The sequence below is a fragment of the Globicephala melas genome, chromosome 8 (genome assembly GCF_963455315.2).
Source record: "Globicephala melas chromosome 8, mGloMel1.2, whole genome shotgun sequence".
NCBI lineage: Eukaryota > Metazoa > Chordata > Mammalia > Artiodactyla > Delphinidae > Globicephala > Globicephala melas.
The window spans coordinates 5782835-5810762 of record NC_083321.1 but is presented as its reverse complement, the minus strand read 5'-3'; the positions used below and the strand labels follow the sequence as shown (position 1 = coordinate 5810762).

The following is a 27928-nucleotide window of genomic DNA, read 5'->3' as shown; positions in this document are numbered from 1 at the left end:
GGGAGCAGGTGGGAGGCGGTGCAGCCCTTCTGGGCAAAGGGACCTGGGCTGGTAACGTTCTTAGCAACTCAGTAAGGAAGTCCCCATTGGCTCCCGTGGGTGACAACCTTATTCATCATTGGCCAGGGCACCTTCTGGATGTATAAAATGTCACTCCAAAGGGATTGGAAAGGGACTTGGAATCCCATTGCCCTGCTCTCAGTCTGGGACCCCCCAGAAGGTTCCTGTCAGGGATGCAGGCCCTGAGCAAGATCTTGGCTCTCAACTGCTCCACTGACGCCCCTCGTGGCTTTGCTCTTGCTGGACACCCAGGGGCAAACACCAAGGGGGACCACGCCCACACGGCCCCTGCTCTAGTCCCCACCTCAAGGAGCCACAGTCGCGGGGCGGCGTGCCCTGCCCTGCCTCCTCCAGGCCCAGGTCCCCACCAGCCTCTGGCCCAGACAGGCCTCCTCCAGCCTTCAAACAACCACTGCTCCTGGGCATCAGCTGGGAGGAGTCAGTGCTCCAAACACACTTCCGGGCACGTGTGGCACAGCCCGTGTACCCAGTGCTTCGAGGACATGCAGGTGCCCGGGTCCCGCTGCGGAGGGTGGGCGTGGCACCCCAGGCCTGCTGTGCTGCACCTGTGCTGAGGGGTGTGTGGCCCTTTCTGCCTAAGGGGGCCCACTGTGGCTCTGATGGCAGCCCAGTGAGAGTTGGCGCGATAAGGTGCGTGCGTACACGTGGCAGGCCGAGCTCACACACTTGTATGTGTGCATGGCATCGACACACGTGTGCCTGCCCGCCCAGCCCCAGAACACATACCTGGATGTGGCCCAAGAGAGATCCTGGTTTAAATAAAATGAAACAAGGTCTTCAACAGAGAAGAGCAGGAGAGCGTGAGCCCTGCAAGGGGCCGCGGAGAGAGGGTGGAGAAGGCACAGGGGAAGGCGGGGGAGGGCAGGTGGCCTGCAGGGCTGCGGCGCAGGGTTGGCAGGGCCAGTGGCCTGGTCCAGGTGCACATTTGGGCAGGATGCTGGTGCCCCAGCGTGCTGTCAGCCTCCCACCTTCCTCGGCCCCTTCAAGGCCCCCGTGGCCCTGGTCTCCCTTCTCCACCTGCCAGCTCTAAGGCAGTGGGCGCTCAGGAGCCCTCCAGCCCATAGGACAGGTGGAGGGTCCTATGGCCCACGGGCACAACCACGGGGGGACCAGCCGGGGTCACCAACAGGACAACACAGAGCAACAGAAGCAGGCAGGCGAGGGGTGGGGTGGCCGGGCCCCCTGCACACTGGCCACCCCCCACCGGAAGCAGCCCTGGGACACCGTGGTAGGAGACCAAGCCCCCGCAGCAAGAAGCGGGTGGAGCACACGTCACGACACGTCTCTGCCACGTGTGCAGGAAATGGCCCCCCGACCGGGAGCCCTGAGGCTCCTCACGGAAGTGCAGAGGCCCCATAACACGGACCCTGGGAGGTGGGCTGAGCCCCACAGGCTCCTCCCTCCCACGTGCTTTTTCAAAACGCTTCTGCACCCTCGGAGCACCTACCAGACACTGTGGAGCATGTCAACAGGTGAGGGGAATGATGTGGGGCTGAGAGAGGACAGCGCTGCCCATGCGCCCCAGACCCAGCGCCGAGCCTGGACGCAGCAGGGCTGGAGCAGCCGAGGAGAGGGCGGTGCGGAGGGGCCGTCAGCCACCCAGCTCCCCGTGCGCAGTGGGCAGGGGATGGTGTCCTCAGCACGGGAGAGCATCCCCCGGGACTCTCAGGTGAGGAGGAGTGGGTCTGCCAGGCTGCCACCCTCCACAGGGGGCTGGGCAGCGTGATCTCCGAGGGGCAGAGCCCCGTCCTTCTGCCCCTCCTGCCTTGCAGAGTGTCTGACGGCAGCGTCTGCCCAGGGAGTGCCCGCAGCTACTCAAGCAGCGCTGGCCTCAGGGACAAGACAGTATGTGGCTGTGATTCCATCTCCAGCTATGCACAACTGACAGGGCCTGACCGAGAGGCCAATGGGCATCTCGGGCCTGCAGACTCTCACCTTCACGCCTCGGACTCTGAACTCGGCAAGGGCTCTGCTCATCTTCGTGGCGGCCGTGGGGTGGTCCTTGCCGTGGGCGATGACTTTGACCAGCAGGGAGTCGTAGTGGGGGGAGATGACGGCGCCTTGGAAGGCAGAGGCGTTGTCCAGGCGGATGCCCATTCCCTCCCCGCTCCGGAACACCTGCGGGGAGAGGCCAGCATGGGCCGGCAGGGTGCTGAGGGCCGTGCACAGGTGAACCCCAACTCTGGCTTGTCAAGTTCTTACTTTCTGCCAGCAAACCCAGGGGCACCCCACCGTGTGGAGGAAGGGCCACAGTCACCGCTCCCTCCTCCCCAAGAGGAGAAAGGGGGCAGGACAAGGGATGGGGAGGGCGTGCCCTGCCAGCCCCAGGGCTTGGCGCCTAGCACTCAGGGCTGATGCGGAGCCTGCAGGGCACGGAGGGACCAGGGCAAGCCGGCCAGATCCCACCGACCTGCCACTCCGCCCGCCTGACCAACCCTGTTGCTTTTCAGGTTCATTCATTAGTTCACTCATTCATTCCACAGCATGTGTGCCTGCCTCGTGCCGGGTAGTGGAGACAGAGCAGCTAAAACAGAGTCCCCTGCTCGCAGGGGGCTCCCAGCCTGCTGGGCGAAGGGGGCAGACAAACAAATGAGGAAACACACAGGCGGGTGACAAGGATGCTGCAGGACGAGAGCAAGGCAAGCGGAGGCAGGCCAGGAGGCCAGGGGGCGTATAACATACGCAGTGACAGGGAAGGCCTCCGTGTCCCCCCACCTTCCCTTCCTTCCAAATGGGAGGAGCCAGTGAGCGGATGATTAATACTAGGAACAGGGAGCCAGGCCAGATGCAGGGAGACACACAGGAGCCCACGGGCCCAGGAAGGGAAGCAGAGAGGGAGGGTCAGAGAGGCGTCATGGGGATGCAGGGGGGCTCCAAACGGTCGGATGCGGGGAGGGGGGCCACGGCACGGGGACAGGGGCTTGGGGCGTGAACCACTGTGGAGGGGGAGGGAGAGCCTGCACCCGGGGCAGGCGACCCATGTGCGGCACAGGTCAGGGAGACGGGGCGGGAGAGACAGCCGGGGGGGCTTGGGACACACGCTGCACCGTATTTCCGCGTCTAAGGGACACAGGCCCGTGTTCAATAAAAAGGAACTCAATAAAATATTTAAGGGTGACCACACAGCTGTGAGCAGGAACTGTCAGCTAAAAATATTCTGCGGTAAACTAGGCTCGGAGGAGCCAGGCCCCGGAGGTGGAGGTGCAGCAAGGCAGCGCTGTGTCTCCGAGCTGCCCCTTCCCGGCCGAGGGCAGGGAAGTCAGGGCCGCTCAGTGCACAGCACTCTGGCCTTGGGGCTGGCCCCCACCTATGGACTTGGACCCTTCCAGAAACGCAACTCCGGCGGCAGCTCTGCCTCAAGCCGAGCAGCTCTATGCGGCTTTCAGAATCCAGACAGCTCCCCTTCCCTCCCCGGCCACCCCACATCACTTGTCTCAGGAACTCAGGGTCTGCCTCAAAATCACCCTCGCCCTCCTCCCTGGACTCCTGCACGCATCCTGCTTCCTCAGAGGCTCGGGCCAGATGGGGAGCAGTAAACCAGCAGAGCCTGTGACAGCACTGCTGATGTGCAGGACTGGAGGTATCCTTAGCTGGTGGCATGAGACAGGACCAGGGAACAGGAGTCCCAGCAGGCCAGAGGGCGCCTGCCTGCAGCGGGCCCAGAGGCTGGGGTGGGAGGGGAGGGGAGGGAAGGGGAGAGAGGAGTGCCCAGGGGAGGGGCAGGGGAGCCCGCCCAGGCCCTCTCTCAGCCCCTGACAGGCAGAGCCTGCCTCTGGGTCTCCTCCCTGGCCCCCTCCATCTCCCCGACTCCCTCATTCATCCCTGATGGGTCCCTTGGCCCAGCCCGTCCCCTCCACTGAGACATAACGGGCCCCAATCCCTTGCTGCACCCAGGGTCTCCCTCAGACTGAAGGCAGGACAGAAGCCAGCAGCGCTGCTCGGTGGGCAGTGAAGCTTTGGGTTCTTGTGACACTTTGTTCCCAGGGACCGTGCACTTGGCACCCAGCTGGTCTGCTTCCTATTCCACGTGATCCCCCCCCGCTGGCCTTTCCGGCCTGTGCACATGGCCGTCTCTCCCCGGGAGTGTTCTCCCCTTTAGTCCTGGACAGTGCCTGGCTCCCACGTACTCTCAGCCAGCTTCCTGTCAGCTCAAGCCAGGGGCCTCCTTCACTGCCGGGCCCACAGGCTCCCTCGTGCCCCCTGGAGAAGCGTCTGCAAGCAGGCCGAGACTGGTGGCGGGCTCAGCGGGAAGGCGGCCCTACCTCAATGCGGCCGGTGTCCGGCTGGAAGCTGCGCGAGGGGTCCTCAGTGGTGACCCGGCACTGGATGGCACAGCCGTTGATGCGGATGTTCTCTTGCCGCAGGCCCAAGTCAGGCAGGCTCCGGCCCTCGGCCACGTGGATCTGGGCGTGGACCAGGTCCACACTGCAGGATGGGGGAGAGGCAGAGGAGGGGGAGAGCGTGAGGCAGGGGATGGGCAGGGCAGCCCCGGCCCCGCCGCCCCTGCCGGCTGACCCTTCGGCAGCCTCCTCCCAACCAGACTGGGCTGGGAACCCGCAGAGTCTGAATGAGGAGAACGCGGCAGCCGGAGGGGTGGCTGAAATATTAGCATCTACCTGATCTTGCACCCCCTCGCAAACTACTCCTCCCCACGCTCTGCCCTACTCCTTCCCTGGGGTCTCTCTGTCCTCCTGCCTCCCCCAAACCCTCCCTTGGCCAAGCCTGGATCTGAAGGCTCAGACCCTCATTCTTATGAGTGGTATGTGCCACAGGGTGTGTGCTGGGTGGGGCTGGGGGCCAGTTTGCAAGACGACAGGGTTATAGTGAAGGCCAGGCTTGCTGAGATGGGGCCGCAGCTACTGGAGGGTCCACACCGGTGGGCGCCATCGCGGTCAGGATCCCACCCTCCCAGGACCTATGTTGCAGCTGGGCCCGTCCCCAAGAAAGACCCTTCAGAGAAGATCTCACAGTACAAAGCTCTCCAAATGTGCCTGGTTTTCTAAGCACACCCTCGCTGACTGCCATGCTCCTAAGGACAGCAACAAATCTAAGTGGAACGGCTGTTAAAAAAAACTCAAGGTTTTAAATTTATTGTCACCGAGGCTTATGATAAGGACGGCCTGGGAACTACTGCCCTGGCGGATCTTCCTCAGCGTTTCGCATTTCCTGCTAAACCACTCCACAGCAGTGAGGATGACTACCATGCACCGCCGCGTCTATACCGCAGACCATGGCTGTGCTCTTTCCAAGCTTCACCTCCACGGTAATGCTCTGGGAGTCACTGTCATTCCCATCAGAGGAGGAGCCCGAGGGTCAGAGAGGCTGCAGCCCACCCAAGCTCTACGCAGCTAGTGACTCGGGAGGAAGCTGCACCCCAGTCTGTGTCTGTCTGACATAAAACCTCTGCTCTCGAGCAAGCAAAGACTCCCGTCCTTAGCAGAACAGGCTCCGAACAGGCTCAAGATTGACGACAATTTTACAGCAACGCAATGGGGAAAGTCTCACGGGGCCAGAGGGCGAGGCCGGAGCATGTGCCTCAACTCAGCCTTCACCTCGAGTGAGCAAGGACCCTGAGGCCTTCCGTGCACCTGCCGGGCAAAGGCAGGCGCCCCAGCAGCATCCTCAGTCTCAGGTGGGGTCAGGGGTCGGGGAAGGAACTGTCCGAAAGGTTCCATGGTGAGATGGACTGACCCAAAGCTAAGGTGTAACACTTGAAAGGCTCAATGTATGTATTTTGAAACCATGAAAGGCCGTATTAATTGTTTATAAAATGGGCAGGTTTTTTTGGAATGTCTCTACGCAATGCTTGTGGGAGAACAAATAGGAACAAGGGGTCTTGAAGGCTCTTCAGGTGAGATGTTGCTTATCCATTGCTCAGGTAATCCTACTAAAGGTGTCTGTCCTCAGAACTCTTCAGAGAGGTGGGCAAAGATTTAGGCCCAAAGATGTTAACTGACACACCCTTAATAACTACAAAAGCCAAACAACCTGATTGTCTAAAAATAGAGGAATATGTAGATAAGTTATAAAATACCCAGAAAATGGAATAGTGTGCAACCACTTAAAGTATTTGGAAAGAATGGGAATGCCTTAGACAAATATTAAATTTTAAATGTAGAATAAAAGTTCTATACAAAACATCTCAGTTGTGTCAAACTACTTATGTAGTAAAGATGGAAAGAAACCAAAAGATTTAGTGTGGGCGTAGGAGACACAGCACAGGGCTGGAGACGACCAGCTGTGTGACCTTGAGCAACTCTCTCAACCTCTCTGAGCCTCAGTTTCGTCATCTGAAAAATGGGGTTGATTGGCACCTTCTTCCAGTGAGGTCATTATGTGCAGCACACATCACAGCCTGCCGGGAACCTCCTCAGCATCCCGTTTCTGATGGGTGGGGTTCTGAGTCATTTTTATTTGCTCCTTTGTACTAATTCTTACAATAACCATGTAATGCTTTTATAATAATAATTTTCATAAAAAATAAGTACCTGGATCCCTAAATATTCTCTACCAGTGGACATGAGCTGAGCTCCCGCTGCCCACTCCCTAGGAACCACCTGATGTGGATTTCACACAAGATGGGGGAGACGCCCCTTCCCAGTACTGCTCCCCGCCGTTTGCAGCCGCGGGCTGGTCACGGAGGCTGCCCCTGCGTCACTGGGCCGACCCCTGTGCTCACTCGGTGATCTCCTCGGTGACGGTGTGCTCCACCTGCAGGCGCGAGTTGACCTCAATGAAGTAGTGCTTGCCGTACTTGTCCACCAGGAATTCCACCGTGCCCGCGTTCTCGTAGCCCACCTGTGGGGTGGCCTCATCAGCAGGGGCGCAGTGGTGGGAGCCCGATGGGGATGCAGGCTCACCCACTGGGTTGGTTCCATAATAGAACAGACTGCAGCAAACCCTGCCCCAACCGATGGCAGGCAGCCCACCAGCCCGGCCCCCGGGAGGCGAGAGCCCAAAACCCACAATGGGCCCCGGCCTGGACATCTTACCCCAGGCCTCCGCAGGAACCTCTGAGGGCTGCACACAGCTTGTCCGGGTGAGACATGAGCAGAAGCTCCTGTCTGGCCCAGACGGTGCCCTCTACCCAGCAGCTCCTCAGCTTTTGGGCACAGGCCCACCTGTGCACACCCTGGCCTCTCCTGGACCCTTCTTATTCTTAGAGGGTCTTCAGAAAGTTCCCCTCTACTTTACTCCATCATCACTTCTGGCCACTACCCAAAGAGATGCCATTTGAGAGGAACCAACAGATAAGGCTCTAACTCAAAATACAAGCCTAATTCTAGCTTCACTTCTGGTCCTACCAAAACCACAAACTAGACTTCACTCAGCTCCCTCAAATCTGTTCTGGAAGGAGACACAGCATAAGCCAATAAATAAGACCAAACTCAAGGCAAGAACAGTCCTCTTATAAAGGAACCAAAATCTCAACTATAATCAGACCCTAATCAATGCTGCATGTTAGCTGTGGCTGGCTTTCCATTTGGGGAAGGTTACAGAAGCGTCCATGGTCCGTGGGCGCGGGCTGCCTGAGAGCCTGAGGGAGCTAGGGTCTGGAAGGAGAGCGGGCCCAGGGGCCCGCCTGGCAGCCAGGGAGAGCAGATCTGAAGAGATGTCCACTCGGGCCTCTGGGATGGGGAGGCAGAGGCGGGGGTAGGATGTCTGGCCTCTGAGTGGGGGTGGGGTCAGGAGGGCCCCAGCGGAACAGAGAGCAGGGCCCCTGCTGCAGCCTGGTCACGTGTGGCAGGCACTTTCCTGGGCCGGCCTGGGGGAGTCACTCCATATCCCTGCAGAGCAGAGACAGGCGGAGGAGGACCTGGGGAGCAAATGGGTTGCAATAGATGTGATGTAGGGGACAGTTAAGAGTAAGCAAGGGGCTTCCCTGGTGGCCCAATGGTTAAGAATCCGCCTACCAATGCAGGGGACACGGGTTCGAGCCCTGGTCCGGGAAGATCCCACATGCCACGGAGCAACTAAGCCCGTGCGCCACAACTACTGAGCCTGCGCTCTAGAGTCCGCGAGCCACAACTACTGAAGCCTGCACGCCTAGAGCCTGTGCTCCGCAACAAGAGAAGCCACCGCAATGAGAACCCCAGGCACCGCAACAAAGAGTAGCCCCCGCTCGCCGCAACTAGAGAAAGCCCACACGCAGCAACGAAGACCCAGCGCAGCCAAAAAACAAAAACAGTAAGTGAGGAAGGAAGAGATGCCTGAATACTGTTCCTTAATCTTAACAGATCCCACTGACTCTCATCCCCTTTGTTCCAGGGGTTCGCTGGTGCTGCGCAGAAACTCAATCTGTGCAGAGGGCACTAAGGAGGGGCCGGTGGCTCTTTCCCTCCTCCTCTCAGCCTTTCTGGTCTCCAGGCTTGGCCTCTGGGCCCAACGCCTCTGCGGCTGCAAAGCAAGGATCCCGAGGGCCCCGCATCAGCCCTCAATCCTCCTGCCCCCGTCCCGGAGCTGGTCACCCTGGGCCTCCCTGCTCTGCAGCAGCTGGCCACATCTGGACCCCAGTGACCGCCGGCCGTGAGGCTTATGCCAGCAGGAGCTCAAAGCAAGCCTGCAGGAATGGGCTCCTTGTCTCCACATGGGGAGGAGCCCGTGCCCTTGGCTTTCAAACTCTGTCCCCGAGAGCCCCTGCCCTTCACCTGCTTTGCAAGTTTGACAGAGTCACTGGTGAGCCGGCTCCGAAGCTGGGGGTCCAGGTGGGCAGCAGGGGCGATCTCGACCACCTTCTGGTGCCGCCGCTGGATGGAGCAGTCTCGCTCGTACAGGTGCAGGATGTTCCCGTACTGGTCCCCTGGGGTGGAGGTAGACTGCACTCAGCTCCTCCTGGGACCCAGACACCCCTGAGCTGCTGGCGATCCCCGCGCAAGCACTGTGGCCGCTCGGCACGGCTCCCAGCGGTGGCTCAGCCAGGACAGAAACGGGCACAACGGAGGCCTTGGGCCCGACCAGCATGGCCCCACAGCCCACCTTCCTGGGGAGGGCCTTCCTGAGGGAGAGCCCCTGCAGCTTTCCCCAAGCAGAAGGGGCGGGCCCTTGGCAGCCGCCTCGCGCTGTGGCCCCGGGAACGCGCCCCACTCACCCAGGATCTGCACCTCGATGTGGCGCGGCTTCTCAATGAACTTCTCCACGAAGAGCGCCCCGTTCCCGAAGGCGGCCAGAGCCTCCGAGTAGGCCCGGGTGTAGTTCTCCTCCAGCTCCTGGGAGGGCAGGCGAGGGCCAAGGAGACAGTGGGTCCCAAGCTCTGCCGTGCGCGGCCCCGCCCGCCCCCAGCACCCCAGTCCCTCTGCAGGTGGTCTCCCAGCCCGCGGCGTCTGCTCACCTCGTAGCTCTGCACAACCCTCATGCCGCGCCCCCCGCCCCCATAGGCGGCCTTGAAGATAATGGGGAAGCCGTAGGTGTTGGAGAAATGGTGAGCCTCGTGCAGGGAAGTGATGGGGGCATCTGTGCCGGGGACCACGGGGACACCTGTTGGGAGACAGGCAGGTCAGGCCGAAGCCCGCCAGCAGCGCCCCCGCCCCAGACGGCCCCCCTCAGGAGCTGTGTGGCCCCCATGCTCACCTGCAGCGATGGCAATGGCCCGGGCTTCCACCTTATCTCCCATCTTGCGGACCACCTCAGGGCTCGGCCCAATGAACCGAACCCCGGCATCCTGGCAGGCCTGGGCAAAGTCTGCTCGCTCTGACAGAAACCCATAGCCAGGGTGCACGGCATCCACGTTGTTTTCCTGGCGGGGGGTTGGTGGCATCAGAAGAGTGGAGCTCACCTCAAAGCCCTTCACACAGGCCCGCCCAAACCCTGCAGCCCTCGCGCCTGCTCCCCCGCACTTGCTCCATTCATTCACTCACTCACTCATTTGCTCACTCACTCATTCACTCACTCACTCACTCATTCACTCACTCACTCATTCCCTCACTCACTCATTCATTCACTCACTCATTCCTTCACTCACTCACTCATTCACTCATTCCTTCACTCACTCATTCCTTCACTCACTCACTCATTCGTCCCTTCACAGGGACTCACTGCCAGCAGGGTCAAGTTTTGCGGCGGGCAGACACAGGACCCAGGCCTGGCCCTCAGGAGGCCCCCAGCCCAGCCCAGCCCCGCTCACCTTGGCCACCTTGATGATGTCTGGGATGTGCAGATAGGCCTGCACCGGGGCGAGGCCGCGGCCGATGAGGTAGGCTTCGTCAGCTTTCTGTCGGTGCATCTGGCCAGTGTCCTGCTCTGAGTAGACAGCCACGGTGCGGATGCCCAGCTCCGTGCAGGCCCGGAACACGCGGATGGCGATCTCACCTGGGGCCGGGGGTGGGCAACAGGATGGGAATTTAGATCCCCGGATCCTAAGAGACGCAGAAAAAGGGGCAGGGAGCTGGGGCAGGGGCTGGACACTGGCTCCCGCTGTGCTCACCTCTGTTGGCCACCATGACCTTCTTGATGGGCTTGTACTCCAGGCGCCGGACACTGGGCGAGGCAGCGGGGGCAGTGGAGGTTCGGCGGATACCTAGGAGCCTCAGGCCCCCACGGATAGTTTGAAACTTCAGCATCTAGGGAGGGAAGTCATGGCCAGGTTAGAGAAACCTCAGCTCGGAGGGTCCCCAGGAAGAGCGGGGGTCCCGCGCCAGCCTCCCAGCAGCCCCGCGTGAAAGCCAGCACCACTGTTGCCTCGATTCCTCCCTGCGGGGCTGAGTAACTATAGGGAAGGGAGCAAATTCACACCCAGATGGCACCCCAAGTTTACCCTCATACTCTAATACTCACTATAATTTCTAAAGCACCGCACTTCAAGCTTTTAAAGCAATTTCAGAGACGAGCCAGCAGCCCTGCATGACCACAGTGTGTAATGTCAGTGTCCCCTCTGCTGGGCACAGCTGTCCAGGCAACCCCAGACTTTAGAACCTTCGTGCCCCACACTGACCCCTGCGTCCCTCCCTCAGGGTTCCGTCTGGCTGGGCAGGGAGGGTGACAGTGGATCTCTCCAGGAGCGAACCCGCATCAGTGTGCTCTAGGGAAGCACAGCCTCTACTTGGTTAAAATGCAGATTTCTTCAAACTGCAGAAAACTTTCTTGCTACAAGGGCTACTAAGTAAATTAGTCATGAAACCCAGCTGAGGGCCAGTGAAATGGGCCAGTCACAAAAAGACAAATACAGCATGATTCTGCTTAGATGAGGTCCCTAGAGGAGTCAAATTCACAGAGACAAGACAGTGGGAGTGGGGGGGCCCGGGGATGGGGGTGGGGTTGGGGATTGTTTAAAGGGGACAGAGTCTCAGTTTTGCAAGACGAAAAAGTGCTGGAAATGGCCGGTAGTGATGGTTGCACAACGACGTGAAGGTACGTGACGCCGGTGAACGAGCCATACGCTTAAAAAGAGTTACGATGGCACATTCTGTTATATCAATACCTATTTTATCACAATAAAAGTAAATTGAGGGCAATTTACATCCCAGAATGTAGAACATCTTCAGAGGTCAACCACCCGCCTCATTTTACAAATGAAGAAAACCAAGGCCCAGGCGAGCTTTAAAAAGTGTGTTCAAAGTCACACAGCTGTTACAGCAGAGCCCAAACTGGCATTCGGTCCTTTACCCTTGCTCCGGTGCCTTCATCCAGCTAACCACGTGAACTATTTCTCAGTAAAGGTTAAATGCTTGACTCAACCATTTTGTTTTAAGTAAGAAGCATAAATATATATATATTTTTATACATAAAAACCTCAGCATCATATTATGGCCAACAAGACGGATAAGGGGAAATAAAGACCAAATAGAAAGACAAGAGAAGAAAAGAAATAAGGAAATAAAGAGAAGAAAGAGAGAAGAGGGAAGCCCTCAGACCAGGGGAGAGAGGGCGGCCCGCCGAGCATCGACCTCGCCAGGCACAGCGCCAGGCGAGGGCGTCGAGAACAAGGCAGGAAGGCCGCGGCGCTCACAGGAGGTAGACCCAGGGAAGGAGAAGAGAAAAGGAAAAAAACAGACAGAAACAAGGTCCTTTCAGATCATGACTAGTGCCCCAAGGGCAAGAAAACAGGTAACATTTTGTGAATTACCGGGCAGGGGGCTGGATATTAAGTGGGCCTCTCCGAGGAGGGCACGGACGTGGGGACCTAAATGCAGGAAGCCGCAGCCACACACAGATCTGATCTGCAGGGAACGCACCCCAAGCACAGTAACAGCCACGGCCAAGGACCCGAGGGAAGAAGGAGCTGGGTGTGTCCAAGAAAGATCCGGTCTGACAGCTGGGGGCAGGGACCCCACGGCTGAAGGTGAGACGGGCCAGGCTGCCGAGGCCTCTGGGTACGTCCGCCTCTCACCCAACACGGTGGTGGAGGGCACGACCTGCTGCGTGTTTGGAAAAGATGCCTGGGTTGGGAGCAGCGAGGATGGAAAGAGGGTGCACATGTGGGGCTGTGCAGGGGCTGAGACAGAGACAGCACCTCTGACTGGGGGGGACAGAGGGGGTGGGGAGGTATCTGGGATACAACAGGCTAGATTCGCTGAGACCCACTGTGGAAGATGAGGGGAAGGAAGAAGCCCAGGATGGGCGAGGGGAAATGCCTCCCCCACCTCAGGAGAGACCAGACTGGGGGTGGGGACAGGCTGCCAAAGAGGTTAGAGCCAGGCAGGAAGCCTGGGTGCTTCAGCAAAAGGGTGGGGTTGGAAGCCCTGGGCCTGGGGTAGATCTGCTGGGGACAGAACAGTCAAGAGAGGAGGGCTTCCCTGGTGGCGCAGTGGTTGGGAGTCCGCCTGCCGATGCTGGGGACACGGGTTCGTGCCCCGGTCCGGGAAGATCCCACACGCCACGGAGCGGCTGGGCCCATGAGCCATGGCCGCTGAGCCTGCGCGTTCGGAGCCTGCGCTCCGCAACGGGAGAGGCCACAACAGTGAGAGGCCCGCGTACCGCAAAAAAAAAAAAAAAAAAAGAGAGGAGTGGCGGGTGCACCAACGTTGAGTCTGGATGAGGAGGAAAGCCAGGAAGCACCGTGGGGCTGGGGCAGAAGCTCTCGGGAGTTGAGAGCCAACAATGGCAGAGGCGAGGGCGGGCAGTGGGCGCCCGGGGTCCCACCAGCAGTGCGAATGTCAAGGGTGGGGCAGCAGCCTCGCTGGGCTCTGGCTCATCTTCTAAAATGGAGCACACAGTCCTTACTTATTAATACAAAGTGGACGAACCTGGCAGACACCCCCGTACGCGTCATGCAGGTTAACATCACCAGCAGGAAACGGCCATCACATGCCTCCTGACGGGCGGCTAAGAAGGACCTGCGGGTGTTCCTGCCACAGATGCCCAGCCTGAGTCTAATCGGGAGCCAACACAAGGCAAACCCAGACTGAGGGACGTTCCACCAAACCACTGGCCTGTACTCTTCACACGTGTCAAAGGTCATGAGGAACAAAGACTAAAGAACTTCCAGGTTAAAGGAGACTAAAGAGCCAGAACAATGAAATGCACACGTGCTCCTGGATTGGATCTTGGATTTCAGCTGCAGTAAAGGACATTAGGGGGACAACTGACAAAATTTAAATGAGGTCTGTACGTTAGAAACGAGTACTGTGTCAATGTTAATTGTTGTACTGCGGTAACTTTAGAGAATATCCTCATTCTTAGGGAAAAAACACTTAAGTGTTTAGGAGTTTAAGGGCATCATACCTGCAACTTACACTCAAATGGTTCAGGGAAAAACATGGAAATAATGAAGCAAACGTGGTCAATGTTTGGGAAACTGGGGTAAGGGGTGTGAGAGAATTCCCCGCACTGCTTCCGCAGCCTGTCTGTGGGTCTGAAAGAAAGAAGCCATGCTCCAGCTGGCGCCGATGGAGGAACGACCCAAGGGAGCCCCCGGGACCCGCTCACAGTGGGTGCCAAGTACCAGCTGGGCCTCAGAGTGGAAACATTTGACTCCCACACCTTTCTGAAAGCCAGTGAACTTCAGATGCTATCCTGTTATCTCCCCCTCGCAGGTCTACTGGCAGCACCTAATCCTCTGCACCGGCTTCCGGATTCAGACACCCACCCACTAGGAGGGAAGCGCTTGCCCAGCGGAGCAGCCAGAAGCAAGCAGGCCCTGGCGGTCCATGGCGCACACCCCGGGAGCAGGTGTGGGATGCAAACCTCGCCCTCGTCCTGGGCACCAGATGCCTGCTCTGCTCAGGGCTGCAGGCGGGATCTTCCTCACTTATCTACAGGTGAGCAGCCTTACAGCTGGTACCACTGGCACGGAGATTCTCCATCCTCCAGGGACGTCTCAACTATTCCCAGGGAGGCACGCTCTTTTCTCCCACTTGGGTGGGTTTACTCCTGAGGACGCCTTAGGCACTACACATTGTCCTGTGGATAAACAGACATTTCTGCCCTGTCCCCAACCACACATGCCCCAATCCCTTTTCCAGATAAAGAAAGAGATCCCTGGAGGTTATGCCCCCGGGCTGGGTGCCAAGTGCCTCCCTAGCTCAGTCGGCAAACAAGGGAGTCTGAATAGAGACCCACACACATTTCTGCATTTGACCCTCACACGTGCTCTAGACGGCAAGGGCTTCCCTGGCGTCCCACTTTACAAACCAAGAAACCAGGGTCTGGGCACTGGGTGGTGGAGGTGGGGGGTCTCTGAATGCCCTGGAGCCCCCTGTCCTGTGCAGACGGAAGCAAACATCGGCCTGGACTTGAGACCTGAGCGGACCCTGGGGTGCGGGAGTGAGCAGGCAGATGTTTATAGAAGGGGAAAGGTCACGGTCCTTCGCTGAAGTCAGAGCAGTGGAAAAAGTGGGCAGAGGGCAGCCACCCGCACCGGCTGGCAGCCCAGTGTGAACCTGGAGTCAGCAGGCCTGGGTCTGGGCACCTGAGGCCTCATTCCCTCCTCTGTGGAAGTGGCCAACACCACCCCAACCTCGGCAGGTCGTCCTGGGGATCACTGAGCGGGGGCCCTGAGTGCCAGGCCTGGGCGATGAACGTGGCCGCCATCGCCATCTTCCCACTGGCCTTTCCTCCCTGATGAGTGCGGGGCACGAGTAGGAACCCCCGGCTCTGGTGCCCACACCCGCACGGCTCTCATTCCCGCCCAAACCAGTGATGCGGCCACCCGCCCAGTGGCTCTCGCTGGACAAGGGCCGGAACGTGCGCCCACAGAGAGCGGACCGCATTCTCGGGTGGGAAGACCTGCACGCGACAAGGGAGCCCTGGGGCACTCACCCCACACCAGCCAGGCACCCAGGGCTGCTTCTTCCCAGGGAGGCCACGCCATCTGCTCGGCCTGAGTCAGTGGCCCAGGGAACAAAGTTCTCCCGCCCCAGTCTGCTGGAGGCAGGGACGGCTGCCAAGGCTGAAACTGGCGGAAGGGGCGCCCCGGAGCAGGGGAGGCATGGAGGCTGGGTCACGCAGGCAGCAGGAGCTTCACAGCCCAAAGCCTGCTCCCTGATCCCCAGGGATAGGGAAAGAGCATGAAGGAGGTGTTCTTTTTTAAAAAATTAATTAATTAATTAGGCTGTGTTGGGTCTTCCTTGCTGCGCGCGGGCTTTCTCTAGTTGCGGCGAGCAAGGGCTACTCTTCGTTGCGATGCGTGGGCTTCTCACTGCGGTGGTTTCTCCTGTTGCGGAGCACGGGATCTAGGCGTGCAGGCTTCAGTAGTTGTGGCACACAGGCTCAGTAGTTGTGGCTCACGGGCTCTGGAGTGCAGGCTCAGTAGTTGTGGCACATGCGCTTAGTTGCTCCGTGGCATGCGGGATCTTCCCGGACCAGGGCTTGAACCCGTGTCCCCTGCATTGGCAGGCGGATTCTTAACCACTGCGCCACCAGGGAAGCCCGAAGGGGGTGTCCTGAGGCAGGACACCAGCCGGGAGCAGGACAGCGGACTTCCTGCTGCCCCTGCAGGTGAAAGGCACAGAAACGTCAGCCAACAGGCAGAGTGGGGTCTGGGGAGGCTGGTCAGACGGTGCCCTCGTGGATGCCCGAGGGCACAGGTCACACTGCCCCTCAGAGCCTAGACACAGCCCTGTAGCTCAGTTCCCAGCTTAGTCACAAGCGACCCCCACCCCCTGACCCTGCAAAGCCACGCTTGGGTCTTGAGGACACAAAGGTGAATAAAAATCCTGCTGCGTTCCCAGGACACCTCAGAACTTGGTTAACCCAGCACCCAGCCTTTTCCCTTGTCAAGTCCCACTCCCCTCCCAGACCTGAAACCCAGGGGGTTCGGCTGCCTGGTGCCTCCTAAGGCCTTTCCAGAATCAACTTCAGCTGGGAGAAAACCTGCAGGACAGAGGTGAGCCACCTCACAGAGGCCTCCCTTCCAGGAAGCAGGCCCTTCGTGGGTCGAGTGTGTGATGCACTCACTCTGGCTGTGTCGAGTCTGAGGGTCCGGGGTGGGCCGAAGGAGGCACTGAGTGGGCGGATTCCCGCTCGGGGTGGCGGAGGCAGGCAGCCAGGCACCCGGTGAGGCCCGGCAGCAGAAGCTCAGCGCCTGAGGTCTGAGCGTGGCCAGGCCTCAGGAGACCAAGCTCCCTTCTGCAGCCCTCCCAGAGGGGCTGCCTCTGGCATTCAATGGGACCCCCGCCCTGAGACCAAACTCTGGCACCTTGCAGTGACCTGAGTGCCAGCCCCTCTTCACAGCGCCACTTTCGCAGAGCACTGGCCTTCCCTCAAGCACCGTTGCAGGTAGCATTCTCGTCCCCTCACTGCAGAGCAGAGCACAGGTGACGGCACCGGTCACAGGAGGGCGGTGTGGGCAAGGCCCAGGCTCCCACCATCGGTGCCACACTGTGCCTTGCTTTTGAGCTTTCGGTTGCGGGATGGGAACCCAGAATTTCTCAAGGTCGTTGGCAGTTTGGCTGAAAATCTTCCTTAAAAACGCCGAGGGCTTCGTTAACCAAACCCGACGCCCTGGGAAGCCCTCGTGTTCTGTTGCATCAGCTGACCTTGCCCAGGGGAGCCACAAGCCTTCAGAGAGGGCGGCTGCTCTGCGGACGGATGGGACTCCCCCACTGGCTGGGTTCCCCCGGGGGGAGAGGCCCCTTGGAGGAGCCAGGGCACAGCCAGCCTCTGGTCACCTGCCTCGGGGACGCCACTTTGCCTTGCTCAGTGCCAGTGGCACACGTGAGCAAAAATCTCCTTTTCTGACCTCAGAGATGGGGGAGTGATGAGCAAGAGAAAAGCAACCGCCACCGCCCAAAGATCCCTTATCCGGTTTCCTCTCCAGTGAGCCGACAGGCCCAGAGAGGCCCGTTTGCTATTTTTGCAAATGCCAGCTGACAGATCCCTTTCCTTGGCCCCGGGTTGTGCATTAGAGACGGGGAGGAAGACGGCTTTGACTCTCACTTGGGACGTGTAAACAACGCCAGCAAGAATGAGGCACAGGGAGGCGGGGAGTGTTGGGAACACCTGTTTCTCCCCCGCTGCCTCTCAGCGTGACTCCACAGGCAGTCTCGACTTCTCTTCCAGCTTCAAACCTCCCCCCAACACTGAATGGATAAGCTCAGTGTTCTTTCCTTCCAGAAGGGAGTGGTGACGATTCAGTCAAGAGGGTGCTGACAACAACCTGGGGCACGAGGCAGGGGAGGTAGTGACATCGTCTGCCAGGCCCGGTGACCTGACCTGCCCCTGCGGCTTCTACAACGTCCAACACTCGCCAAGCTCCACCTCCGTGCCAGGCTGGTGCCAGCAGGTGGGGACACAGCGGGGAACAGCACACCTAGCAGAGTCTCTACTCTTTCCCAGGCATTGGGCTCCGCACGTACTAACGCAGGTCAGCCTCACAGCTGCTTATCACTCCCTTTGACAGAAGGAACCAGGCACAGTGGGATTAAGTCATACTCAAGGTCAGCCAGCAGGGGCACTTCTGAGCCCACTTTGTATGTCTCCTTCTAGAGCAAGAGCGCTGACCCATTAGGGTGTCCTCACCTAACTAAAGGAATAAGTTATGGTTTTCATCAGAAGCACAGTGTGACAGCACTTGGAAACCAAAAGCCAAAACCCCACTCCTGATAAAAATGCGTTACTGCCTGAACTTCGGCAGGGCCACCAGAGGGGCTCTGCACTTCTCACCAGGGAGCAGGCTAACAGAGCCAGCAATCACGTGTCCCTGATGCGCTAGGGCAGTTTCAATTCATCCAATAATCATCAAAATGTCACTAGAGGTCCCATTACTTCAGACCTAAACTACACCTCCCAGGCTGCCTCTTGCAACCAAGAGCAGCACAAAATTCCGCCGTCAAGCCATCACCATCCAAATTTTGGTCCAGACAATAAAGCCACTGGGCTCAAGGGCGGATGTGCTCTCAGCCAGAGCAGCCTTGCTGGGATCAGGGTAGGCGGCCACCTGAATAGCTGTTGTAGCCAAGCATCGGGCCCTGGAATGTTCCTTCGAGGATCTGTATTGCTTCCATCCTAAATATCCCTGTTCTTCACACAGCAGCTCCTGCAGACTCAGAGGGCAACTGTGGGCAGGAGGCACAGAGGAAAGTAAAGCTGTGGCCCTGCTTTGGGGGTGGCTGGCTGATGTGTTAGTTTTGGAAGCCCACAGACTGAACTGCCCGCCCCCAGTCCCCAAGTACCTGAGCACGTCCATCTCAGACGTGTGTTGGAGCAGCCAGGTGGGGTGAGAAGGAGGGAGAGCGGGTCAGAAACAGGCCCCAGGAATCTCCAAGTTAACTAGTGAGGCTCCTACACAATTACTTCCTACTACCCAACCCCAGCACTAGCACCCCTACCAGGCTTTATCCCCTGCCCCCAGCCGGCCTCAGCGGCTGGCTGCAAGCAAAAGCAGGTCAGAACCAGAAAGAAAGAGTTCTTGGTGGAGGACTCCACACTGTGGCAGAAGCGAGCCTCTGATGGATGGGGCTGCTCTCGGGGAGCCTTCCTTCCAGGCAGCTCCGCGCTGTCCTAAACGTGTCGGATGGTGGCCCGGGGCTGGAGGCCAACGGGGACAGATGAAAGGGAAAGACTCCACCTGACTTTCAGGGCTGCAGCGGCTGATATCAAAGCGCCCAAGAGAGGACAGACCAAGGCCGAGATTTCTGAGCAGGGGGAGCTGAAGGGAGGACAGGAGAAACAACGAAGGTGACAGATGAAGAAGAAAGGGGCGCCAGAACATCAAAGGCAGGAAGAGACTCCGAGCGCAAACAGCGCGGGGCCTGGGGCAGCACAGCCCACCTCCCACCCTGAGCGGCGGGGCTCTGCGTCGCCCCTGGCAACCCTCGATTTAGGCGGCAGGCAGAGGGGAGAGGGGGTAACAGCGGCACCTGGGACAACGGGCCCCGCGTTGGCCGAGGGGATTTGTGGACTGGGAAATGGGGGAGGCTCAGAGAGAGAGGCGCATGAGGACTGATCAAGGCCTGCAAGGGAGTGGCAGGAAGCACAGGGTGAGGAGGGGGCCCGGTGGGCACAGCAGCTGCCCTGTCCCAGCCTCATTTGAGGGCAAGGAGACTTTCAAGGCAAACACTGCCCCCTGGTGCAAAAGGAGTGCTACTGCCATCCTGTGCATGCCTGCCTGGGGACCTGAACGTTGGGCCAGGCTCACAGCCGGAAAGCCACTCGCGCGAATTTCTCCACATCCTTTAGATCCCACTCAGGAAGGTCCTCCTGGACTCCTCCACCACCCCAGGCTGCTCAGACACCCTTCCTCGGGCGGCCATCTGTCTTCACTGCAGCTCTGTCACTGTCCCTGCCACAACCCCTGTCCTCCTGCTTGTGGGGGTTCTCGGTGAGGTCGTGTCTGCGTCTGTGTCCTCAAGGAGCCCTTAGCGCTCCCCTGGTGGCGCAGTGCTTAAGAATCCGCCCGCCAATGGAGGGGACACGGGTTCGAGCCCTGGTCCGGGAAGATCCCACATGCCGCAGAGCAACTAAGCCCGTGCGCCACAACTACTGAGCCCGTGTGCCGCAACTACTGAGCCTGCACGCTGCAACAACGACCAAACGCAGCCGAAAATAAATAAAGAAATTTATTCTAAAAAAATGAAATTAAAAAAAAAAGGAGCATTTAATGTTATAACGATTTGCTGACCCGTCTCACCAGACACTGTGAGGACTTGGCGACAGGATTCTCAGTCTGTTTTGTCCCCCAGTGTCTCCCTAGCACTCTGCCCAGTGCCCGACACCGACATTAAATGTCTGGGGAATGAATGAGTGAATGAATGAATGACTGCTCCAGGCCACATGAGCTTGCAGAGTACTGTGAGCCCAGAAATACTGTGGAGCGGCTAGACAATGAATAAGGCATGGCCCTCCTGGGAGCAGCACACACAAGCTAAAGGGACACATGAGTGTCCCTTACACACAGATAAGAGCCCAAAGCGTTGACAAGGAAGGTCAAAGGGGCAAGGTCAGCAAAATATACCTCCCAGCCCGAGGGTGGAAACCAGGACAGCATTTCAGGGCTGAGAGGGTGACAGGCACTAAAGACTCAATTCTAACCATGGCTGGACGATGCTTTGCAGGGAGACGGACACCAAAACACAGCAGACATGCAGGTGGTCCAGAAAGCTCCCTGACACCTTCATGGCACACCCACCCCAGCTGGCGAGTCACATAGGACCTCGTCCCCACTCACTCACTCAGGTCACCCCAGTTTCAAGGTGGTAGGAAAGTGGACACCAGTGTATGGGCTGAATTTTGTTCCCCAAAGAGATACGTGGGCGTGCCAACCCCTAAGACCTCAGAATGTGACTTTAGTTGGAAATAAGGTCCTTTTTTTTCCTTTTTTTTCTTTTTGGGCCGCTCTGCACAGTATTCAGAATCTTAGTTCCCTGATCAGGGATCGAACCCGTGCCCCCTGCAGTGGAAGTGCAGAGTCCTAACCACTAGGCCACCAGGGAATTCCCCAAAATTAGGTCTTTACAGAGGTAATCAGTGAAAATGAGGTCACTAGGGTGGGCCCAAATCCAATATGTTTGGTGTCCTTATAAAAAGATGAAATTTGAACATAGAGACAGACACACGCAGATGGAAGACCATGTGGAGACACACAGGGAGAAGACAGCCATGTGCCTGGAGAGAACGCCAAGGATTGCTGGAAACACCGGAAGCTGGAAGAGATAAGGAAGGATCCCCCCCAGAACTGTCAGAGGGACCGTGGCCCTGCCGACACTTTGACTTTGGACTTCTGATCTCCAGGCTGTGAGACGATAAATCTCTGTCGTAAGCCATCCCGTTTTGGGTTCTTTGCTATGGCAGCCCTAGGAAACTAACAGACCCACGTTCCCTATAAATGACCAGAACCTACAGAGACCCTAAAACCAGGGGCTGGGGAGTACAGGGTATTAAAAACGCTCCCTCGAGAATTCCCTGGTGGTCCAGTGGTTAGGACTCCACACTTCCACTGCAGGGAGCACGGCTTCAATCCCTGGTCAGGGAACTAAGATCCCGCAAGCCACACGGCGCGGCCAAAAATTGTTTTTAAAAATAAAAAATAACCCCCCCCTCTCTCACCCGCTCATCCTGAAGCAGGCCAAGCGGGGGCCTTCAGAGCACGGAGCTATTTAGGACTGTGATCAGCACCCTCTCTGGGCCAGGAAAGGCCGAGTGGGTGGCAGCAAAAACGAGCCTGTGAACTGTGCCGATGCCAACACATGGCTGCACGGAGAGAGGGCAGAGCCAGCAGGAAGACCTCCTGAAGAAACACACCAGGGACGAATCAAAGGACAAGGAGGAAGGAGGGAGGTGGTTCAGGCGTGGGGACAGGGGGAGCAAAGACGAAGGACCAAACAGCCTGGCAAATGTCCACTGAGGCCAGAGGCAGGGAGTGAGGATGCCCAGGAGACCAAGCACAGACACCTAGACTCCAGGTCGCGAGCCTGCATGCGCAGCAAGGGGCGCAGACTTACCCTCAATGTCAGGGGATGTGACCCAGGAAACCAGGCAGGGGAGGAGGGATTTGCAATTTAGAGGGACCACTCTGACCGTTCTGAGGAAGACGAATTTGAGGAGGAAAGACTAGAGGTGGAAGAAAAACAAGGAAGATGTTCTAATGTAGGCAAGAAACATGCCGGAGGTACTCCTCCAGAACCTGTTCGACGAGGGGTAAGGAGGCCACAGGTAAGGGTGGCTCTTGGCTCCTGTTTTAAGGGAAGGGGTGAACAGTGGCAATGCCAAGTTAAGGAACACAGAAGCGGATGTAGGTAGCGGCCGGCAAGTTCAATTTTGACCCTGATGAGCTTGAATTAACTGCAAGCTATCCAGCTGGGGAGTCCAAACAGGCTGCTGGACGTGAGTCTGACGTTGAAGGAGAACTCTGAGCAGGAGAGGCAGGTCTGGGAGCCACGTCCTGCTGGGGACATGAGGGCAGGAAGGATGGATGGGGCGGCCAGAAACACCCACGGGCCAGGATGAGCCGAGGGACACCCAGGGACCAGCCAGGGCCGTGGGCGCATGGTGAGGGCCAGGGCTCTGAGGAATGTCAATGTCTAAGGCAGCAGAGCTCTGATAAGGAGTGAAAAAAACAGACATGGGGTTTGACAGCAGAGGGCTCACTGGTGGCCGCAGCGGTGGCTCAGAGGGGGTAGAGGTAAAAGTGAGTTAGTGGGAGGTGAGGAGGTCTCCGCTGTAAACTCCCCAATGTCCGGACAAGGACATTTTAACTTAACGTTCAAGTAAGAAGAGGAGAAATGCAGGATGAGCACTTGGGGATCCTAGACGATCCTAGAGGGTACTAGGATCGAGGTTCCCTCCCTCCCTCCCTCCCTTCATTCCTTCCTCCCTTTCTTTCTTTCTTTTTCTTTTCTTTATGAAACATTTGAAAAATACAGACCATACAGCTAGCAATATATATAAGACCCAGAAACTCAGAATAAACTGATGTCACTATGTTGACATATTTGCTTCCCATTTTATGGTAAGAACTAGGTCTGGTGAAATGTATGGATCGAACACAGGGGTTCATTTCTACCCTTCTGAAATCCCACTAAAACATCGGTAAAAGGATCCTTTTAAAAAGAGCACAAATCCCCAAGGACAAATGGGAAAGCCAAGGGCAGCAGATGAGAGAGGCCCCTAAAACTGAACGAGGCACAGCATGTGGACAAGTGGCAATGACGGGGGGTGGGGGGTGGAGAGCACGCAGAGGAATCCACAGAGTGAGCAAATGCGAGTTGCAGGCTCCCGGGAAGTTCAGAACTTAGTGGGTCGGCTGGACAGTGGGGCTGCAAACTGAAGGCCGGTTACAGTCTAAGGGAGGAAGAGCCCCAGACCCATCTCTGCACCACACCCCAGCAGAACCACAGGAACAGCAAACAGCCTCAGCCCTGCTGAGTCCAGTGCAGTCACTGGCTGAATCCTCGCAGCGACCCCTGCGACGGTTCACCTGCGTTCCCAGGTCTAGAGCCATGGAAACTGAGGCGTAGGCAGGACAGATGGAGTCATGTGCCCAAGAGCACGCTGCTAGGAAGTGTCAAAGCCAGGTGGACCGGTTATGGGCATCCAGGGCCCCGCTCCTGACCGCCAGGCACTGGCGCCTTTCAGAAGACGAGAGGTTGGGTTCCTGGAAAGGCTCCACTGTGGCCACGAGGCCCAGCCAGGGGAGAGGCGGCAGACAGGGCACCAGACGGCGCTGCAGACAGCAGGGGAGATGGCAAAGCCCTCGGCTACCACGAAGTGGTTCCCAGGCTGATGGCTAGGGAGCACCCTGAGGGCTCCTCTCTAGGAAACCACCCGCCCAGGACGGACGTCCCGTGGCTACAGACATGTAGTCGGCACCCAAAGAAAGGGGTGGCCTGCAGCCTCCTCTCAAGGTGAGGACAACTGGTCCATAAGCCCCACCGTGCCCAGGCTTTCCCATCGGCTTCAGTATGAAGGGACAGCCAAAATCACCAGATGTTTGAGGACAGAGCCAAAAAAATTCACCAAAACAAACTGGGAATAAAAACATGGGACTCTGAGGAGAAAGTAATAGAGAGAGCAGATACTTAGAAAAAAACCACTATAATTAATCTCAGAGAAGTAAGAGAAGCTATAGCACTGCGAGGTGGCAGCTATTTTAAAAAGGCAATGAGAAAGAGCTCTAGGGAATTAAAAATAGCATTGCAGACATTTTTAAACATAATAAATAGAAGAATTAGAAGACAGTGGAGGACATCACCCAGAAAGCATAACAAAAAGACTGACATATGGCAAATAGGAGAAAAGGTAAGAAAATAAAGAGGCTGAGTCCGGGGAGCCCACCCCCAGCCCCCCGGGGGGGAGCAGGGCAGAGTCAGCCAGCATCACCTCCTGCACCTCGTGCACTTGTGGCTGTGAGGACCCTTTGAGCCCCAGCACGATGCCCAAAGTCCTGCCTGGAAGTAAGATCAGGGGGATCCTGTTAACTTCCTGTATCACAGAGTGGGTGGCTTAAAACGACCAAAATGTATTCTCTTTTAGTTCTGGAGGCCAGAGTTCAGCATCGGTTTCACTGGGCCCAAATCGAGGTGCAGGCAGGGTCATATCCACTCCGGAGGCTGCAGGGGAGTGTCTTTCCTTGCCTCCTCCAGCTTCCGCTGCTGCCAGAATGCCTCTTCTTATGGCCACATCACTCCAGTCTCTGCCTCTGTCATCACTTGGCCTTCTAGAACCGCAGTGTGTGTCTAACCTCCTGCATCTCCCTTCTGAGGACACCTGCGATGGCATTTAGGGCCGCCGGATAATCCAGGGTCACCTCCCCATGTCAAGATCCTTCACTTTGTCATATCTGCAAAGACCCTTTTCCCTGATAATGTGACACTTACAGGTGCCAGGGATGAGGACCTAGACATCTTTGGGGGCCGTCACTCAGCCAACTACACTCCTGAAGAGAAGAAGGAGGCCACAGTAACGCTGAGCCACTTCTGAGGGAAACGCTCTCCAACCCATAATTTTCTACCCGGTTAGACCACCAATCAAGTGTGAGGGCAAAATAAAGGTATTTTCAGACCTGCTTGGCCTAGGAAAGTTTACCACCCTCGCGTGCATTTTCCCAGGAAACTCTTGGGAGATGAGCACCAACGAAACAAGGGAGTAGATAAACCAAGACCGAGAAGCCTGGAAGCCAGCACAGAAGGAAGCCCGGGGAGTTCTCAGGGGATGGTGAGAACTGCTTCTCCAGACAACAGCACGGGCTGGGAAGCTTCCAGAGATGGGGCTCCAAGGGGGCAATCGGGGGTCTAAATAAACAAACAAAAAGGCTGGATGACCTGATGTCTCTGAAAAAATGGGGAGGAGATGGCAGTTTTTACAGTTCGTCTGGGGATGAAGGAATGAGGTAAAGAGCAACTCCAGGAAACTGAGAAGTTATACAGGAAAACGTTACCACGTATACACTTGGTGTTCTCAACTGTGGATATTTACTTGATTTTAATAATGTAAAAACTGAAAATGTACTTTTAAATGGTTACGTAACCATGCGGGAAGGAGGAGAGCAGGGAAAGTGGGTATGTCTGGGCTGGGGGGTAAAAGCGAGCTAAACCTTCCACAGGAGGAGATCAGAAAACAGAGCCGAATGCTGTTTGGAAACAGGAGGGTAGGCTGCTAGGAGTTACAGAGATGGAGCATCCCTGTAAAGCGGCTCAGCTCAGGTGAAAGACTGGCCGTGTACTGGATGAAGAGCGCCTCCCTCCTCTGAGAGCAAAGCTCTAGTGCCAGTGTCAAATACCCCAGCACCGGCTGGGACCCAGGCATCACCCAATGCACTGACCCTGCCAAGGGCTAAGATGACCAGTGGCTTTTGTGCTCCGGCTCTCTGGGCTGACAGGGCAAGACATCACGTTCAGAGAGGCACAGCCAGAGAAGCAGCAGCCCAGGGAAGGCAGACCTGTAGACGGCCGTGCTTCCTGTTCACACCCAAACTCCTGGTTAGCCACAGCCACTCCAAGAAGCAGGATGAGACTAAGCTTTATGAAAAATATCTGGCCGGTCAGATCAGCAAAAGATACAGATTAGAAAAGGCAATGGCGTTTCCCTGTGAGGGGGGTTAAAAAAATTTTAGACAGTTTTCTGAATGAGTTGGTTTAGGTCAAATGAGTCTTCTGGAATAGCTAAATATTAGACTGATTGTATGAGATTTCTTAAGTTTCTGCTGTGATCTACCTGTATCTTGGCATGTTCCTACCAAGGTTGTGTTAATATTCTTTCTTTAGAGGAGAAGAGCAAAAGTTAGACATGTTTGGAATTTAGATATTAAGTATGTTTTACTTTAAAATGTACCATGACGGACTTCCCTGGTGGCGCAGTGGTTAAGACTCGGTGCTTCCACTGCTGGGGGCGTGGGTTTGATCCCTGGTCAGGGAACTAGGATCCTGCATGCTGCGCGGTACAGCCAAAAAATAAATTAAACAAACAAAAAAAGTACCATGAATCAGAGACTGGTAGCCCTCAGCACAATCTGGCCAGAGAAATGTGAGTAGCAAGACTGATTACTTCAATCTCCTCCTGGGCGCCTGACTCTTTTCTCAACCGAGATAAAGTCGCTGAGCCAAGGGCTGCCAGATTCAGCCAATTAAAATGCCAAGTGTCCAGTTAGAATCTGAATTTCAGCTAGACTGCATTTTAAAAAATGTACAAGTATATCCTGTGTAATATTTGGAGCATACTTAACACTACTAAATTATTGGTTTACCTGAAATTTGAATTCAACTAGCCATTTTAATAAACTAGCCATTTGAATTTAACCAGTATTTTATCTGGCAGCCCCAATGCACCAACAGTGCCGAGGCCCTGACTGGATCTTAAGGAGAAAAAAAAAAAAACACGTAAAGAGAATTCCCAGATGTTGACCTAACAGGGCAGGGAAAACACAGTGGTAAGACCCCAGGGGTCGAACGGCCTGGGTTCCAGTCAGGGCTCCACCAAGCCCACTAGCTCTGGGCAAGCTGTTTAATCTCCAGGCCTGAATTTCTTCATCTGTAAAATCAGGGATAATAACAGTAATGTGCATAGGCTTGTTACAAAGATCAAACGAGTTAATGCATGTAACGTGCTCAGAAGAGTGTCTGGCACATAACGGGCCTTTATTATAAACGTCAGCTTTCAGTGTCAGCAATGCAGAGGCTGAACAGGGGACTTGGGCCTGCTTCTGACGGGCAGAGGTGGGCAGGGCCAGGGCCATGAGGAGAGAACCACAGGCCAGCCCAGCTGGGCTGGGGCTTGTTTGTGGAGATGATGCTTTGAAGCACAACTTGACCCTCATAGCCTCCTTAGTCAGAGCAAGTCAGATGACCTAAGAAATGGAGTCCTCCCGCCCACACACATCCTTTGGGGGAGGATCTATCATGAGCCACCCGCACCAGGCACAGAATGATCGCTCCCACCGGCTCCCTGACTCTGCCCCTTTCCAACTCAGTGCTCAGTGACATTGAGTAACAGCCTGAAACTGATCACAGTGGGCATCTGTACACCACAGAAATCTGCAAATGCTACAACCAGGGCCCTTTCCTCACCTCCCCGGGAGCCACAGATGAAAAGAACACCTAGACGGGCTAAGCATCCCAAAGTGACCTGGAGACAGGCAGTAAGGGTGGGCTGGGTGAGTGGTACCCCCTCTCCACTTGCCCGTTTGGCTACAGACCCCAAATAAAAAGGCCTCTGTGGGAGGTTTATAGCAATACAATCTTACCTCAGGAAACAAGAAAAATCTCAAATAAACAACCTAAACTTACACCTAAAGCAACTAGAGAAAGAGGAACAAACAAAACCCAAAGTTAGTAGAAGGAAAGAAATCATAAAGATCAGAGCAGAAATAAATGAAATAGAGATGAAGAAATCAGTAGAAAAGATCAATGAAACTAAAAGCTGGTTCTTTGAAAAGATAAGCAAAATGGATAAACCTTTAGCCAGACTCAGGAAGAAAAAAAGGGAGAGGGCCTAAATCAATAAAATTAGAAATGAAGAAGTTACAACTGACACCACAGAAATA

At 56.6% G+C, this 27928-nt stretch overlaps 1 protein-coding gene across 6 annotated transcripts in view; it reads right to left on the bottom strand.

Annotated features, from left to right (window-relative positions):
* PC (pyruvate carboxylase) overlaps positions 1-27928 on the bottom strand; it is a 106840-nt gene that overhangs the window by 12079 nt on the left and 66833 nt on the right. For 4 of the 6 annotated variants that reach the window (XM_030833414.2, XM_060302876.1, XM_060302873.2 and 1 more), the window contains 9 exons: positions 10502-10637; positions 10202-10386; positions 9649-9814; positions 9410-9555; positions 9170-9287; positions 8730-8881; positions 6761-6879; positions 4344-4506; positions 2017-2199 (listed from right to left, as the gene is read on the bottom strand). In XM_030833414.2, coding sequence (XP_030689274.1) covers positions 2017-2199; positions 4344-4506; positions 6761-6879; positions 8730-8881; positions 9170-9287; positions 9410-9555; positions 9649-9814; positions 10202-10386; positions 10502-10637 — 1368 coding nt within the window. Of the gene's footprint in view, positions 1-2016; positions 2200-4343; positions 4507-6760; positions 6880-8729; positions 8882-9169; positions 9288-9409; positions 9556-9648; positions 9815-10201; positions 10387-10501; positions 10638-14199; positions 14321-15273; positions 15946-27928 lie in introns of those variants that run through there. The other 2 variants (XM_060302874.1, XM_030833411.2) reach the window with 2 other exon arrangements.